General features: G+C 45.5%; 1 protein-coding gene across 4 annotated transcripts in view; it reads left to right on the top strand.

Annotated features, from left to right (window-relative positions):
* The window catches only part of RPS6KA2 (ribosomal protein S6 kinase A2), a 468,026-nt gene that overhangs the window by 451,924 nt on the left and 2,334 nt on the right, over positions 1-13,768 (top strand). For all 4 annotated transcript variants that reach the window (XR_006289668.1, XM_043543199.1, XM_007071080.4 and 1 more), the window contains 3 exons: positions 2,400-2,476; positions 4,779-4,896; positions 13,337-13,474. Coding sequence is in view for 3 of the 4 variants with exons in the window: in XM_043543199.1 (XP_043399134.1) it covers positions 2,400-2,476; positions 4,779-4,896; positions 13,337-13,474 (333 nt within the window). In the remaining variant the exon portion in view is untranslated. The remainder of the gene's footprint in view (positions 1-2,399; positions 2,477-4,778; positions 4,897-13,336; positions 13,475-13,768) is intronic.

Raw genomic sequence — 13,768 nt, 5'->3', positions numbered from 1 at the left:
ACATTCTGTCCCTTAGGAAATCTTGGCTCTTAAATACATGACAGGTTCTCTGACTTCCATGGGGACAGGATAACACATCTTCTCTAGTAAAGCCCATTTAACAAAAATACTTTTATGGAAGTTGTGAAAAAGAACTGGCATCTGATTTTAGTGCAGATGCTTATCGTTATTTATGTTAGTTGTGCCCAGAAGCCACATTGTGCTAGTCACTGTACAACCATAGGCATGGTCTGTCCTTGACCTTTTTGCCAAAAATGTCCCACACTGCTCCCATCTGTTGAGTTTCACCAGTGGGAGCTGGAGCATCGACAAGGTGCTGGTGGCTGCTGGTACTTAAATCACTCCGTTATTGTAGACCTGGAGATGATATTTAAACCATCAGCGGTGCCTGGTAGCTCTGACAAGCCCTCCCACCATTGTTACCACCAGTGGCAGCAACAATAGGGAATTTTTGGCAAACAGTCTTTTCTGAGTAATTGCACGCCTACTTTTTCCAGATTCCCTACAGCATAAGCTTGCACAAGGGTAGATTTTTGCACCAAAAAGTATGCAGATTTTCTGCCGAAAGACCAGGTCTTTGGCCTCCAACGTGGATACATTATTGGAGGTACTTTGGAACCTCTCCATTTTATTTCATGCAGCTGTAAAAATCAGTAACATGGACTATTAAAGTTATTTTATAAAGCTAAAACACACCCCAACTCCTGTTCTTATTTTACTAGCTGTTAAAATTGTCATGATGCAGTAGCCAGCCAGCACAGTCAATACTGAACACAGATATACTGTACTTTTAAGCTTTTTAGAATTTTTTGTCTACTCTATTTGCCCCCAAGTCATGACTGTCTTGTGTAAGGTAGCTTTTTCCAAGGTAGCAGATGCACACTCAGCACATCTGTCAGATGGAGAGATTGTTTTGCCTTGTCATTGGTATTCACTAAAGTTTACCTAGGCAGGATTTTCTGAAACCACTTTTGTCATCGATTCCAAGGACAGAAGGGACTATTATGATCATCCAAACTTACTTCTTGTCGAACCCAGACCATAACCCCAACCCTTGCCAAAAAAAAAAAAATGCCTAGAGCAGATCTTTTAGAAAAACCTTCAATCTTGATTTTAAAATGATCAGTGTTGGAGAATCCCCCACAACCCTTCAATGAAGTGAGATCACTAATCAGTGCTAGGGCTTCAGGACAGAAAAAAAATGTTTCAGAACGTTCCTTCCTTTTGTAGTGTTTTGCAGGGAGGTCACTGTATCTAGTGATCCCAGCATATGGGAAAAACTGATCTTCTATAACAATTGCAATCTCAAAATGTAAGCAGAATACTGACTCACTTTTAAAGCAGTAGGGAAGCAAATTCAAAAGTTAGTTATTCTTTCCCTCCTGAGGGAAAGAATGCTCTACGGACCTTCTCAGAACATCAGGAATCCCCTATTTTTCCCCCACCCTGAGAGATTTACACCATTGTAAATCCACTGACTTGAATGGCGTAACTCCTGATTTACACCACTGCAGATGACATCTGACTCAGGCCCCTTGTGCTGCGCTAGCTGTCCATGCGGCCAACAGGACTGAACATAGCTCCCACTCTGGTTCTACACCAGTATTAAGTCAGCTGGGCAGATCTCTTCAAAGCACCTTAGAGCTTGTCTACACGAGGAAAAATGGTCAAGTTTGGCTTTGTTAATGTAACCCTGACAGACCACAGTCATCGGTGGACGGGATCAAACCTGGGACCTCTGGAACTTAGTGCATGAGCCTCTACAGCATGAGGCAAAAGCCATATGGCTGTTAGCTAAGACTGTAGAGCAGACTCATCAGACGTATTGGAGCATAAGATTTCGTGGGTGCATGCATCTGACGAAGTGGGTCTTCACCCACGAAAGCTTATGCTCCAATACATCTGTTAGTCTATAAGGTGCCACAGGACTCTTTGCCACTTTAACAAATATGTTATACACTGTAGCAGAAAGGGTTTTACACCTTTAAAAATGCATTCGCTGGTTAGAATGTATATGCACAAAGGAGAGAATAGTTGCTTGTATTCATTGCCTTTAAACTCCATCTTCCCCTCCCTTCCCCCCTCCCACCTCCCCCAGCGTCGCAGCCCCTCTGACTTATTTGGCTTCTTTAGAGTTGTGTGTCTAGGACCAGCTAAATAGATTCTTATTATCTTCAACTAAATGGTAAATGTACCCCCCTTCCATCCTATAGTTGCCCACACAAACAATTACTGACTGTTTTGCTGCCCTCGGCAACTTCCTATTCCACCTGTAGACTAGAGCAAGCTCTGCAAAATGTTAACAAATCACTGCCATAACATCCACATTTTCCTGCAATTCAAAAGTTCAGAAATCAGGAGCATGAATTAACCTTGTCGCTTTTGATTTCCTTATGTAGGTCCTGAAACGACAAGGTTATGACGCAGCCTGTGACGTCTGGAGTTTAGGGATCCTGTTGTACACCATGCTGGCAGGGTAAGTGTGAGATTTCTGGTGCAGGTAGTTCAAAAGTGATTAAAGACATAAACAAGTCATGAATAAATACAAATACAATTTATGCTGAGAGATTAAGCTAATTGCAGCAGACAAAATAAAAAGCCTGGCACTTTCAGAACTGAAAAGTCTGGCACTTTTAGGCTAAGTGTCTAAATCAGTTCTATGTCCCATAGACTCTCAATGAGACTTAAGCTACTAAATGCATACATCACTTAGGATAAAATTTCCAAAAGTGCTTAAGTGTATAATATAGGAATAGTCTATTAAAGAGCCAGATCCTGTTCACCTTATTCATATGAGGAGTTTCATTAATTTCAATTTTAAGGTGCGTTCTATTCAGGTTCCTGTACTGTGCTCATCACTGTGGTATCTGAACACCTATGAAAAGGAGAAAAGTTGTGTTTTCAGGTGCAATTTGAAAGATAGATGGAGGCTCCAAGATGCACACAGAATAGGAATTTTGCTTCTGATGGCAAGAGTTACAAAGGAAAAGCCTCTCCTACCAGCAATAAGATTGTAGAAAGGGACAAACTAGCAAAAGGAGTGGGTGCTGGGGGAGCTGGGAACTAGAAAGGGAAAGGAGGTATAGATGTGGTGGCTAAAGTTAAAGACAGACATAAGATGGCTCAGAGGAAGAAAGTAGATTGAAAGGAGTAGAAAGGGCTGAGAATGAAGAGTTGGTTTGAATCTGAAAGTCAGTGTGAAAGTCATAGAACACAAACCAGAAACAAAAATTGTCAAACTCCTTGCAAACTAAAAATGTCAAGTTTCGTACAGCTCTAGTAGAGGAATGGCTGGCTGGCTGGCCGGCCACAGCAGAGAGTACATGCACATTTGTCGTATCTAATCATTGGTTGAATCTTTGAATTGTCCTTTAAAACACATAGACCAGATACTTGCTAGTTCAGCAGTGGAGAAGAACTTTAATTCCCTCCTCAGATTGTATGGAAAACACATACTCTGAGTCCATCTCTGTCACTCACATTTTGCCTCATCCATTACAAAAAAGATGCCAGCACTTCCAATACTAGCTATTTAGTGGTGATCAGAATTGTTCAGAAACTGTGTTAGATATGTTAGACACTTCAGGAATAAAGTGCAGAGCCTGTCTGGCCTGCGCTGCAAATCAAGTCAGTTTCTGCTCTGAACTAAAGCAATGTCTTACAATTCCTTACTTCACTGTGGTCTCTGAAAAAGGCAGTCTCTGTTTAGCTAATACCACAGATTTACAGTGTATATGGCAAGAGGAGATAAGGACTTTAAAGACTGACATTATCTGAGATCAGTTTATCTTACCAGTTAATTAACTGGATTTTTAAAAATGTAACCCTTAAAAGAAAATCTGAATTCCCATCAGACAAACCTCCTATGGCCCTGCCATTGGGCCAAGAGCTTGCCCTCGAAGCTGGGGAGGAGCAATAGCATGCAGTCCCCCCACCTGAAAAACCCTGTCCCAGGAGCCTTTGTTATAGTTTTGAGCCTGAGTTTGTTGGGCACGCAGGAGATTCTCCTTCATAAATTGTCCCACCTGTTCAAGATTTGTGCATTTGCAGGACCTGCTGTAACATGGTCTGAGACCATGACTACTGCTCTTCCCTGGCATCTTTTAAGGAGGTCCAGGATTCCTCAAGGCTGTTAGCCATATAAAAGTTCAAAAGGTGAGAAGCCTGTTGAGATCTAGAGCACCTCTTCTACTCCAAAGAGGAGATAGCTGAGGGGTGGGGAGACAGGCTTTTCCATAACCCTATCACAGGTGATTTGTTTCCACAATCTTTATTATGACAACTAAAGAAGACCTGAAATGTGGGCTTTTGAATATTTTTTTTAAAAAAGGTGCTTGTTTTCCTGCTTTCTTCGTCTCAGACATATCAGAGCTTTTACATCCTGCCTCTTATGTCATAATTCCACTACTTTGCCAATCACCCTGGCTCTAAGGTAGACTAGACCTGAATTTTTAAGGTTAAAAAAAAAGGAGGGTGGGGAGAAAAATAACATACGCTTTAAAAAAAAATCAGAAAGAAACCGGAGGGAAACAAAAGTGCATTTCTTTTTTCTTTGCAGGACAATTTCAAGGGGATGGTACAGCATTTGTCCTTGAGAAACTCTCACCATAGCTGAATAAAAATTAAGGGCTTGTTTCTGCAGTCTTTACTTAGATTAAATGCCTAATGATTTCAGTGGGAGCTAGGGCTGCAGAATCAGGCCCTAAAATTGTACACCTAAAAATCTGCAGTACATAAAGATACATCTTTTTACAGTAAACGTGATGTTTGTTTCACAGATTCACCCCTTTTGCAAATGGACCAGATGACACCCCAGAAGAGATACTGGCCAGGATTGGCAGCGGGAAGTATGCACTTGCAGGAGGAAACTGGGATTCAGTGTCCGATGCTGCCAAGGTCAGCAGATGAGTCATGTTTTTATCCTGCTTTCCAAAAAGGGGTCATTCTGCAAGACTAAGGTTCTTTTAAGCAAGAGTAGGTGAAAGCAGCAGCTGTATTAGTTCCATCAACTCTATTTTAATGAGAACTATGTCAAAATGGTTCTGGGTGACTTATGAATTTGTGTCACCTATTTCAGGAATGTAAGACATAATGCAGCATCACAACGCAAATAAGTGAAATTTAATATCTAAGTCCAACAAAAAATCCTTTTGAATTTGGTTGAACTTTTCAAAATATAGAGGGCAGCCCAAAACTGCAAATGTCCGGCTTAACTGTGGATCATTGTGTGACCCCCGGAGGTAAACCCTTTAAAAGGCAACCCATAAATAAATATTTTAACATGCACTTTAGGTATGTTTGTTGTTATGGTTTTGTATCATTACTAATACTTTTCATTCAAGTATCTCAGTTGACTTTACAGACATTAATTTCTCTCTCACAGTCTTGTGAGGAAGGTAAATATCCTTGTACCAATTTTACAGATGAGAAAAGTGCAGCACAAATTGATTATGCCAAAATTTTCAGAAATGGCCACTCATTTTGGGTACCCAAATTTGTGATACCTTGGGCCTGGTTTTCAGAGGTGCTGAGCACCCACAGCTCCACTTGACTTCATCTGAAGTAGTGGGCACTCAGCCGCCAGCCCTTTTAAGAATCAGGCCCAAGGTGTGTCTCAAATGGGCACCCATACCTCCAAGTATTGGTCACTTCTGTACATTTTGACCAAAGTGACTTGCCCAAAGTCACAAAAGAAGTCTGTGGAAGAGCTGGGATTAGGACAAACCTCTCCTAAATTCTAACCACAAGACCATCTTCATTTCTCTTGTATTCTTTAGAGTTTAAGGCCAGAAGGGACCATTAGATCATCTAATCTGACCTCCTGTATATTACTGGCCATAGAATTTCACCTAGTTACCTCTCTATTGAACCAAATAACTTGTGCTTGACTGAAGCTTATCCTTCTAGCCTTGATCTGAACATGTTAAGAGATGGAGAATCCACCACTTCCCTTGGTAGTTTGTTCCAATGGTTAATCACCCTTAAATTGTTAAAAATGTGTGCCTTATTTCCAATTTGAATTTTTCTGGTTTATGTTTCTAGTCATTGGTGGTCCTTATGCCTTTCTCCACTAAATTGAAGAGCCTTTTAGTACCTAGTATTTTCTCTCCATGGAGGGACAAAGTTCCTCCTCTGCCTTGGTGGGTCCTGCACTTATTTGTGGATTTGTTCACTTCAGAGGTTCACAGCAGCCCTCAGTTTGGCCACTTTTGCTAGTGGCTCAAACCTGCCGTTCACTCAGCTAACTTCATCGCTGGCCAGCATAGGGAAACGGAAGGAGAACAATCCCTGCAGTCTCTGCTGATCTATCTAGTGGGTTGGGGGACAGGCCAGGGACCTTCCCCTCTGGTGGAACCCACAGTCCAGGACCACTCCTCTTGTATCCAATAAGGGATTGGGGGAAACCCAGGTCCACCCCCTACTTCAGGTTCCAGCCCAGGGCCCTGTGGATTGCAGCTGTCTACAGTGTTTCTTGTAACAGCTGCGTGACAGCTACAACTCCCTGGCTACTTCCCCACAGCCTCCTCCCAACACCTTCTTTATCCTTACCACAAAACCTTCTTCCTGATGCCAGATAGTGTTTGTACTCCTCAGTCCTCCAGCAGCACGCCCTCTCGCTCTTAGCTCCTTGCACACCCCTCACTGACTGAAGTGAGGTCCTTTTTCAACCAGATGGCCTGATTAGCCTGCCTGTCTTAATTGCTTCTAGCAGCTTCTTAATTGGCTCCAGGTGTCCTAATTAGCCTGCCTGCCTTAATTGGTTCCAGCAAGTTCCTGATTGTTCTGGAACCACCCCTGTTATGGGGTGGAAGACCACGAGTGTCGAGGAAGCCCTCCCGCTCTGGGCCTGGGCTAACCTGAACACCTCTCCCTCCTGAAAGCTGTTGTGTTATATCTTTTGATTGCGTTGTTTTGTTGCTAAGTTTTTCTTTATCTTTTTGTAATTTCTGTAACTGTTACAAATAAACTTCTTTTCTGTTTCAAAAAAAAAAAAAAAAAAAAAAAAAACCACCCCTGTTACCTTACCCAGGGAAAAAGGACCTGCTTAATCTGGAGCTAATATATCTGCCTTCTATAACTCTCCTGTAGCCATCTGGCCTGACCCTGTCACATATCCCGCCCCCCTCTGCTCAACACCACGGGGTTGGGCAACTTCAGACATCAGGCAGTGTACCTGAGACAAGCCATCTGCATTGCCATGGTGGCTTCCAGCCCGGTATTGTATGATTAATTGAAAAGGTTGTAGGGACAGGAACCATCTGGTCACCCTTGCATTCTTCTCTTTATTTCGCTGCACCCACTGGAGGGGTGCATGGTTGGTCACAAGGGTAAACCGTCATCCCAGCAGGTAATAACATAGCATTTCCATGGCCCATTTCACAGCAAGGCACTCTCTCTCAACCACGGCATGCTTCTGCTCTCTTGGGAGGAGTTTCCTGCTGAGGTAGAGGATCCGGTATTCTTTGTCTCCGACCATCTGCGATAGGACATCTCCCAATCCTACTTCAGATGCATCTGTCTGTAAAATGAATTCTTTGTTGAAGTCTGGGGCTATAAGCACAGGGTTACTGCAGAGGGCTGTCCATAGATCCGTGAATGCTTTCTCTGCGGCATCTGTCCACTTCACCATGTCTGGACCCCGGGCTTTTATCAGGTCGGTCAGGGGACTTGCTCTGGTGGCAAAATGGGGAATAAATCGTCGGTAGTACCCCACCACACCCAGGAATGCCCGCACTTGCTTTTTCCGATTCGGCCAGGGACAATTTTGGATAGCCTCCAATTTGTTTAGTTGGGGCTTGACCATGCCCCTTCCTACAATGTAGCCAAGGTATTTAGCCTCGGCTAGCCCTGTAGAACACTTGGCTGGGTTCGCTGTGAGGCCGGCCCATCTTAGCGTGTCCAGTACCGCTTCCACCTTTTCCAAGTGGGTCTCCCAGTCGGGGGTGTGAATAATCACATCATCCAGGTATGCAGCTGCATACCTGGTAGGGGGCCGCAGGAGCTTGTCCATAAGACACTGGAAGGTGGCAGGTGCCCCATGCAGTCCAAAAGGAAGAACAGTATATTGAAACAGACCCTCTGGTGTAGAGAATGCCGTCTTTTCTTTCGCATCTTTGGCAAGGGGAATCTGCCAGTATCCCTTTGTTAAATCAAGGGTGGTCAAAAATCAGGCATTGCCCAAGCGGTCAACTAACTCATCAATGCAGGGTATGGGGTATGCATCAAAACCTAGTGGTGCCATCAGGATTGGGCACCAACACAATCGGGCTCGACCATTGACTGTGGGACTCTTCGATGACTCCCGGTTCCAACATCCTTTTTACCTCTGCCTTGATCTCCTCCCTTTTTGCCGCTGGGACCCGGTAGGGGCTTAAAGTTACCTTTGCCCCAGGATCTGTGATAATGTGGTGATATGCTTTGGTGGTCTGGCCTGGTTTGGTTGAAAACACGTCCTGGTACCAGCTGATCATCTCAGTTACCTCCTTCTTCTGGTTCGGTATCAGATCAGGGGATATCCTGATCTGTTCATGTAGGTTATTTCCCTGGATCAGGGTCTCTTGGGCCACTACACATGCCTCTTGCTGTTGCCAAGGTTTCAAGAGGTTAATGTGATACATCTGTTCTTGTTTCCGGCTGCCGCACCTTGTAGGTTACTTCCCCCACGGGTTCAACCACCTCATAGGGCCTCTGTCATTGGGCCAAAAGCTTGCTTTCTGCCATGGGTACCAACACCATCATGCGATGCCCTGGTTGGAACTGTCGGACTTCTGCCTGGTGATTGTAATGGGTTCGCTGGGTCTCCTGCACCTTTTCCAAATGTTCCCATACAATGGGGTGACCTGGGCTATCCGGTCTTGCATCCGCAATACATGTTCAGTTATATTTCTCCTCTCATTGGGTTCCTCTTCCCAGATCTCTTTGGCGATATCTAGTATGCCACAGGGGTGGCACCCGTATAATAACTCAAAGGGGGAAAATTCAGTTGAGGCCTGAGGTACCTCCCGGATGGCGAACATAAGGTAAGGTATTAGGGTGTTCCAATCCTTCCCATCCCAGCTTACCACCTTCCTTATCATAGCCTTGAGGGTTCGGTTAAACCTTTCTACCAGCCCATCGGTCTGCGGATGATAGACTGAAGTTCTCAGGGTATGTATATGGAGCAGGGTATAGAGGTCCTTCATTAGCTTCGACATAAACGGGGTTCCTTGGTCTGTTAATATCTCCTTTGGTAGCCCCACTCGGGCAAAGATCCCCACCAGCTCTTTGGCTATCATCTTAGAGGCCGTGTTTCGCAGGGGGACAGCTTCTGGGTAGCGAGTAGCATAGTCCAAAACAAGAAGTATATATTCGTAGCCCTGAGCCGTCTTCTCCAGGGATCCCACTAGGTCCATGGCTATTCGCTCGAAAGGGACCTCTGTGATGGGAAGGGGTACTAAAGGTGCCTTCATGTGAGGATGGGGACTTTGCAGCTGACACTCTGGGTAGGACGTACCATACCTTTGCACTTCTTCATGTAGTCTGGGCCAGAAGAACCATTGTAGGACCCATGCCAGGGTCTTCTCTACCCCCAAATGCCCCCAAAAAAGATGCCTATGGGCACGACTTAATACAGCGTTCTGGTGTTTTTGAGGTACTAGGATCTGCTGTACCTTCTGCCCCTGTACTGGTGCAACCCGGTACAAGAGATCCTTCTTCATTATGAAGTAGGGTCCTGGTCCCTGGGTTTTCCATTCCACGGGGACCGTATCTATTTCAGTCACCTCCTTCCTAATGTTGTAGTACCTTGGGTCTTCAGCCTGGTCCCGTCCAAAATTTTCTCTCCCGGGGCTAATCTGCCCGAGATCTAGGGGACCAGTCTCTGTCACCTCTACTGGTTCAGAGGCATTAGGGTGCGGGTCAGACTTGGGTGCTTCTCCCTCGTGGGCGGCCTCCTTTTCAGCTGCTCAGGTCCACCTACCTACAAGAGCAACCCTCTGGCTTTGGGTCAGTATTCGGGTTCCCAAGGCCTTAGCTGCCCTTCTTTCCTTTTTCATCTTTCTACCTTACCTGGGAGTGGAGAACAAATCTGGGGATATTTCAGAGAAGATTCATGGTTGACAGTCTACTGTGGATGTCTCACTAACTTCAGGGTTTCCCCCTTTCTCCAATCCCCCTACTGGCAGTAAGTCTCCAAACCCTGGAAAGTCCCTCCCTATGAGCACCAGGTATGGGAGTTTAGGGACTACACCTGCTGCTTCCTCAGTAGTGTTCCCCTGGATTTCAATTTTTACCAGGATGGTGGGGAAATAACTAACTGTCCCATGATGCATGTCACCCCTGTGCGCTTTGCTTGCAGCAGCTGACTACACTTCACAAGCTTCCCTGAAATAAGCATGATAGCACTCTCCGAATCAACCAGTGCCATGGTTTCTGCCCCATTTAGTTTTACTAGTCTGGTGTACATATGCAGGGTTAGTGCAACCCCCACCAGATGGATTAGGGAGCATGGGTCTGCCCAGTTCCCCAGGTTACATTGCATAGGCTTCTCGGCATTGGGACACTGTGAAGCTGTGTGTCCCCACTCCCCGCAGGCGTAACATCCGTATGAGGCCCTAGGCATTCCCTGGTCTCTCTGTTTGGGCAGTCTAATGACACTATCCTCTTCCCCCTCAGTGCTCCGACTCTTTGTGGCCGCCGATGGGCCTTCAGCCTCTCTCTTTTTCCACCTGGGCCCTCCTAGGGGCCCAGTCACCCGAGCTGTGGGGCTTGGTGCTGCTAGTTTAACCAGGGGTGCCTCTTCCTTAAGTGGTCGGGTCAGTTGCCTTGCCATCCTTCGCCTCTCTACCAGTGCGACAACCTCGTCGTAGATGGAGGGTTCATTCTGGCTTACCCAGGCACAAAAGTCTGGTGGGAGTCCCCCCATATATTGCTCGATGACCAGAACCTCTAGTATCTCTTCCGGACTCCGGGATTCAGTTTGAAACCACTTTTGTGCGAGATGGATGAGTCATATAATTGGGACCGCGTGGTTTTGTTTTCCTGGTACCTCCACTCATGATATTGCTGGGCCCGCACTGCGGTCTTGACCGCAGATCTGGCCAGGATCTCTGCTTTTAGCTGAGGGTAGTCTACTGCATCTTCTTCAGGCAGATCATAGTCGGCCTTCTGGGCCTCCCCACACAGGAATGGGGCAAGGATGCCAGACCACTGATCTCAGGGCCAAGCCTCCCACAGGGCTGTCCTCTCAAATGCCAGGAGGTACGCCTCTATGTCATCCTCCCATGTCATTTTCTGCAGCCAATTGCTGGCCCGTATGGTGTGTGTCCCACCCTGGCCAAGATTCAGCTCTGTAAGGGCCTTTACCTGGTTTACCAGTTCCCACAACATAGCCCCATCTTGAGCAGCCTGGTCTATTAACAAGCGATTGGTCTCCTGCTGCAGCCTCACTGCCTCCTGTTGGACGGCTGCTGGACACGAGTAGCCATGGCTTGTATCAGTGCCCGCATTACGTCATCCGCTGTGGTGAAAAAATAAACCCTCGCCTTTTTAAAAAAAAAAAAAAAAAAACACACCCTCTTTCTTCCTCTGCACTGTGCACGCCAAATCCCACCCCGGACACCAGTTGTGACAAAGTTCCTCCTCTGCCTTGGTGGGTCCTGTGCTTATTAGTGGATTTGCTCGCCTCAGAGGTTCACAGCAGCCCTCAGTTTGGCCACTTTTGCTAGTGGCTCAAACCTACCGTTCACTCTGCTAACCTCATCCCTAGCCAGCATAGGGAAATGGAAGGAGAACAGTCCCCGCAGTCTCTGCTGATCCACCTAGTGGGTCGGGGGACAGGCCAGGGACCTTCCCTCCCCCCGCAAAGTTCCACTCTCTTTTGTTTACCCCCTCTTCTCCCTCCCCCACAGTTGGCAGTCTTTGGAGGAAACTCTCTCCAGGCCACCACTCACAGGCCTGTGTTTGGATCTTGTTCCTCCACTTCTTTTGCAGTGGGGGTGGGGAGGAGAAAGAGATCTGGCTGGAACAAGGACCAGTCTCTCAGGCAACCCTTGAGAATCAGCTCTAAGGACTCAGTCCCACAGAGTCTATTGCCCCCTCAAGGGGTTTACCTTCTACCCCTCTTCCTGGTGCCTATTGTTTACCATCAGTCAGGACAGCTATGAGATCAGTATGTCTTGCAGTTATCTCCTCCTTGGCTGGATTTCTTGTCACCAGCCATCCCTGGGCAGAGCAACATCTTCCTGTTTCTCACCTTTAAGCTCCTCCCCCTCCCGGCACAGCAAGCCTTGTAGGCATGGAACGGGCCCAGAGGAACTAGTTAGCCTCCTGCACACCAGGGTGAGCATGTCCCTTCACACTGCACTCTCCATCATTCACCAATGTGTGTGTCATCTGTTAATTTGATCAGTAGTGATTTTATATTTAATGCTAGATCATTGAAGGAAATGTTGAATAGTTCCAGACCTTGAACCAATATCTGCAGAACCCCACTAGAAATACTCCCGTTTCAATGGCTCCCAACTTTGAGTTGTCAGATAGTTCTCGATCCACTTAACTCAGGTCTGAAGAAGAGCTCAGTGTAAGCTCGAAAGCTTGTCTCTCTCACCAACAGAAGTTGGTTCAATCAAAGATATTAACTCGCTTGCCTTGTCTCTCTAGTATCCTGGGACCAACACAGCTACAACAACACTGCATACAAACCTTATTGTAACAATCAGTTGGGACCAAACAGGTTAAACTGAACTCAAATTAATAATTAAACTAGAGGCTTTTTAATTAAAAAAATGTTTTTCATGCTTGTCAGCAATGTGGGAATCATATAACTCAGTATAACAAAAGTGGCTGGGTGTAGTTCATGAACATTCTCAAGCTGGTGACTTATGGTAACATTTTCAGAAGTGCCTCAGTGACCAAGGAATCTAACTTCCCCTTTCAAAAATGACTTAGGAGCTTTAATATCCCAGTTTTCCTGTAGGAAACTATATTTTCCCCTAATTTCTTTGTTGATTTTGGTTAGTTTTGTTTTCTCATTGTTAGAGAAGTAACTAGTTCATCTCATCTGTGCAGGCCAATTGTCAAATGATGTTTTAATAGGATGTCCAAGTTTCATATGAATGTGTTCAGATGGGCTCTTAGGTGCTTAAATGTCAGTATGAAATTTGGTTTTACTTCTGAAAGTTACAAGGGACTATAAAGGCTTGGATGCACTGCACTGTCTATTTAAATACTGCTGATGAAGCTACCATGAGTAAGGGGAAAATCTAAGTAAAAATATTTCCAATCAGACTCTGAAAACCTCAATTGATGGTTTTTACATTTCTCCCCCCACCCCCTTTTCCTTCTTCTTCAACCACAGGATATTGTGTCCAAGATGCTTCATGTAGATCCTCATCAGCGCCTAACAGCAGTCCAAGTGCTAAGACACCCATGGATAGTGAACAGGGAATATCTATCTCAAAATCAACTCAGCAGACAGGATGTTCACCTGGTGAAGGTACAGAGCATCTTTTTCCTGAGAACTGTAACTTCCTGAGTAACAGTGAAAAGATAGGATTTGCATTAGCAACTTGGAGATACAGGAAATTAGGGGGTTATTTTCAAATGAGCCCAAGATAAATATAGTATTACATTAAATGTAAAGCTTTTACACACATCATCATCTACTAGTTGTTATAACTTCCTTCTGCATTGTAATGAACTAGCTCAAGTGTGTGTGTGTGTGTACACACGTGTACCAGTACCCCTTGTGGGGTGGAATTGGAACCACTCTGCCAGGACCTATACTACT

The sequence above is a fragment of the Chelonia mydas genome, chromosome 3, assembly GCF_015237465.2.
Source record: "Chelonia mydas isolate rCheMyd1 chromosome 3, rCheMyd1.pri.v2, whole genome shotgun sequence".
NCBI classification, from domain to species: Eukaryota; Metazoa; Chordata; order Testudines; family Cheloniidae; genus Chelonia; species Chelonia mydas.
Note: the sequence above shows the minus strand (reverse complement) of the source record. Positions and strands in the feature narration are given on the sequence as shown.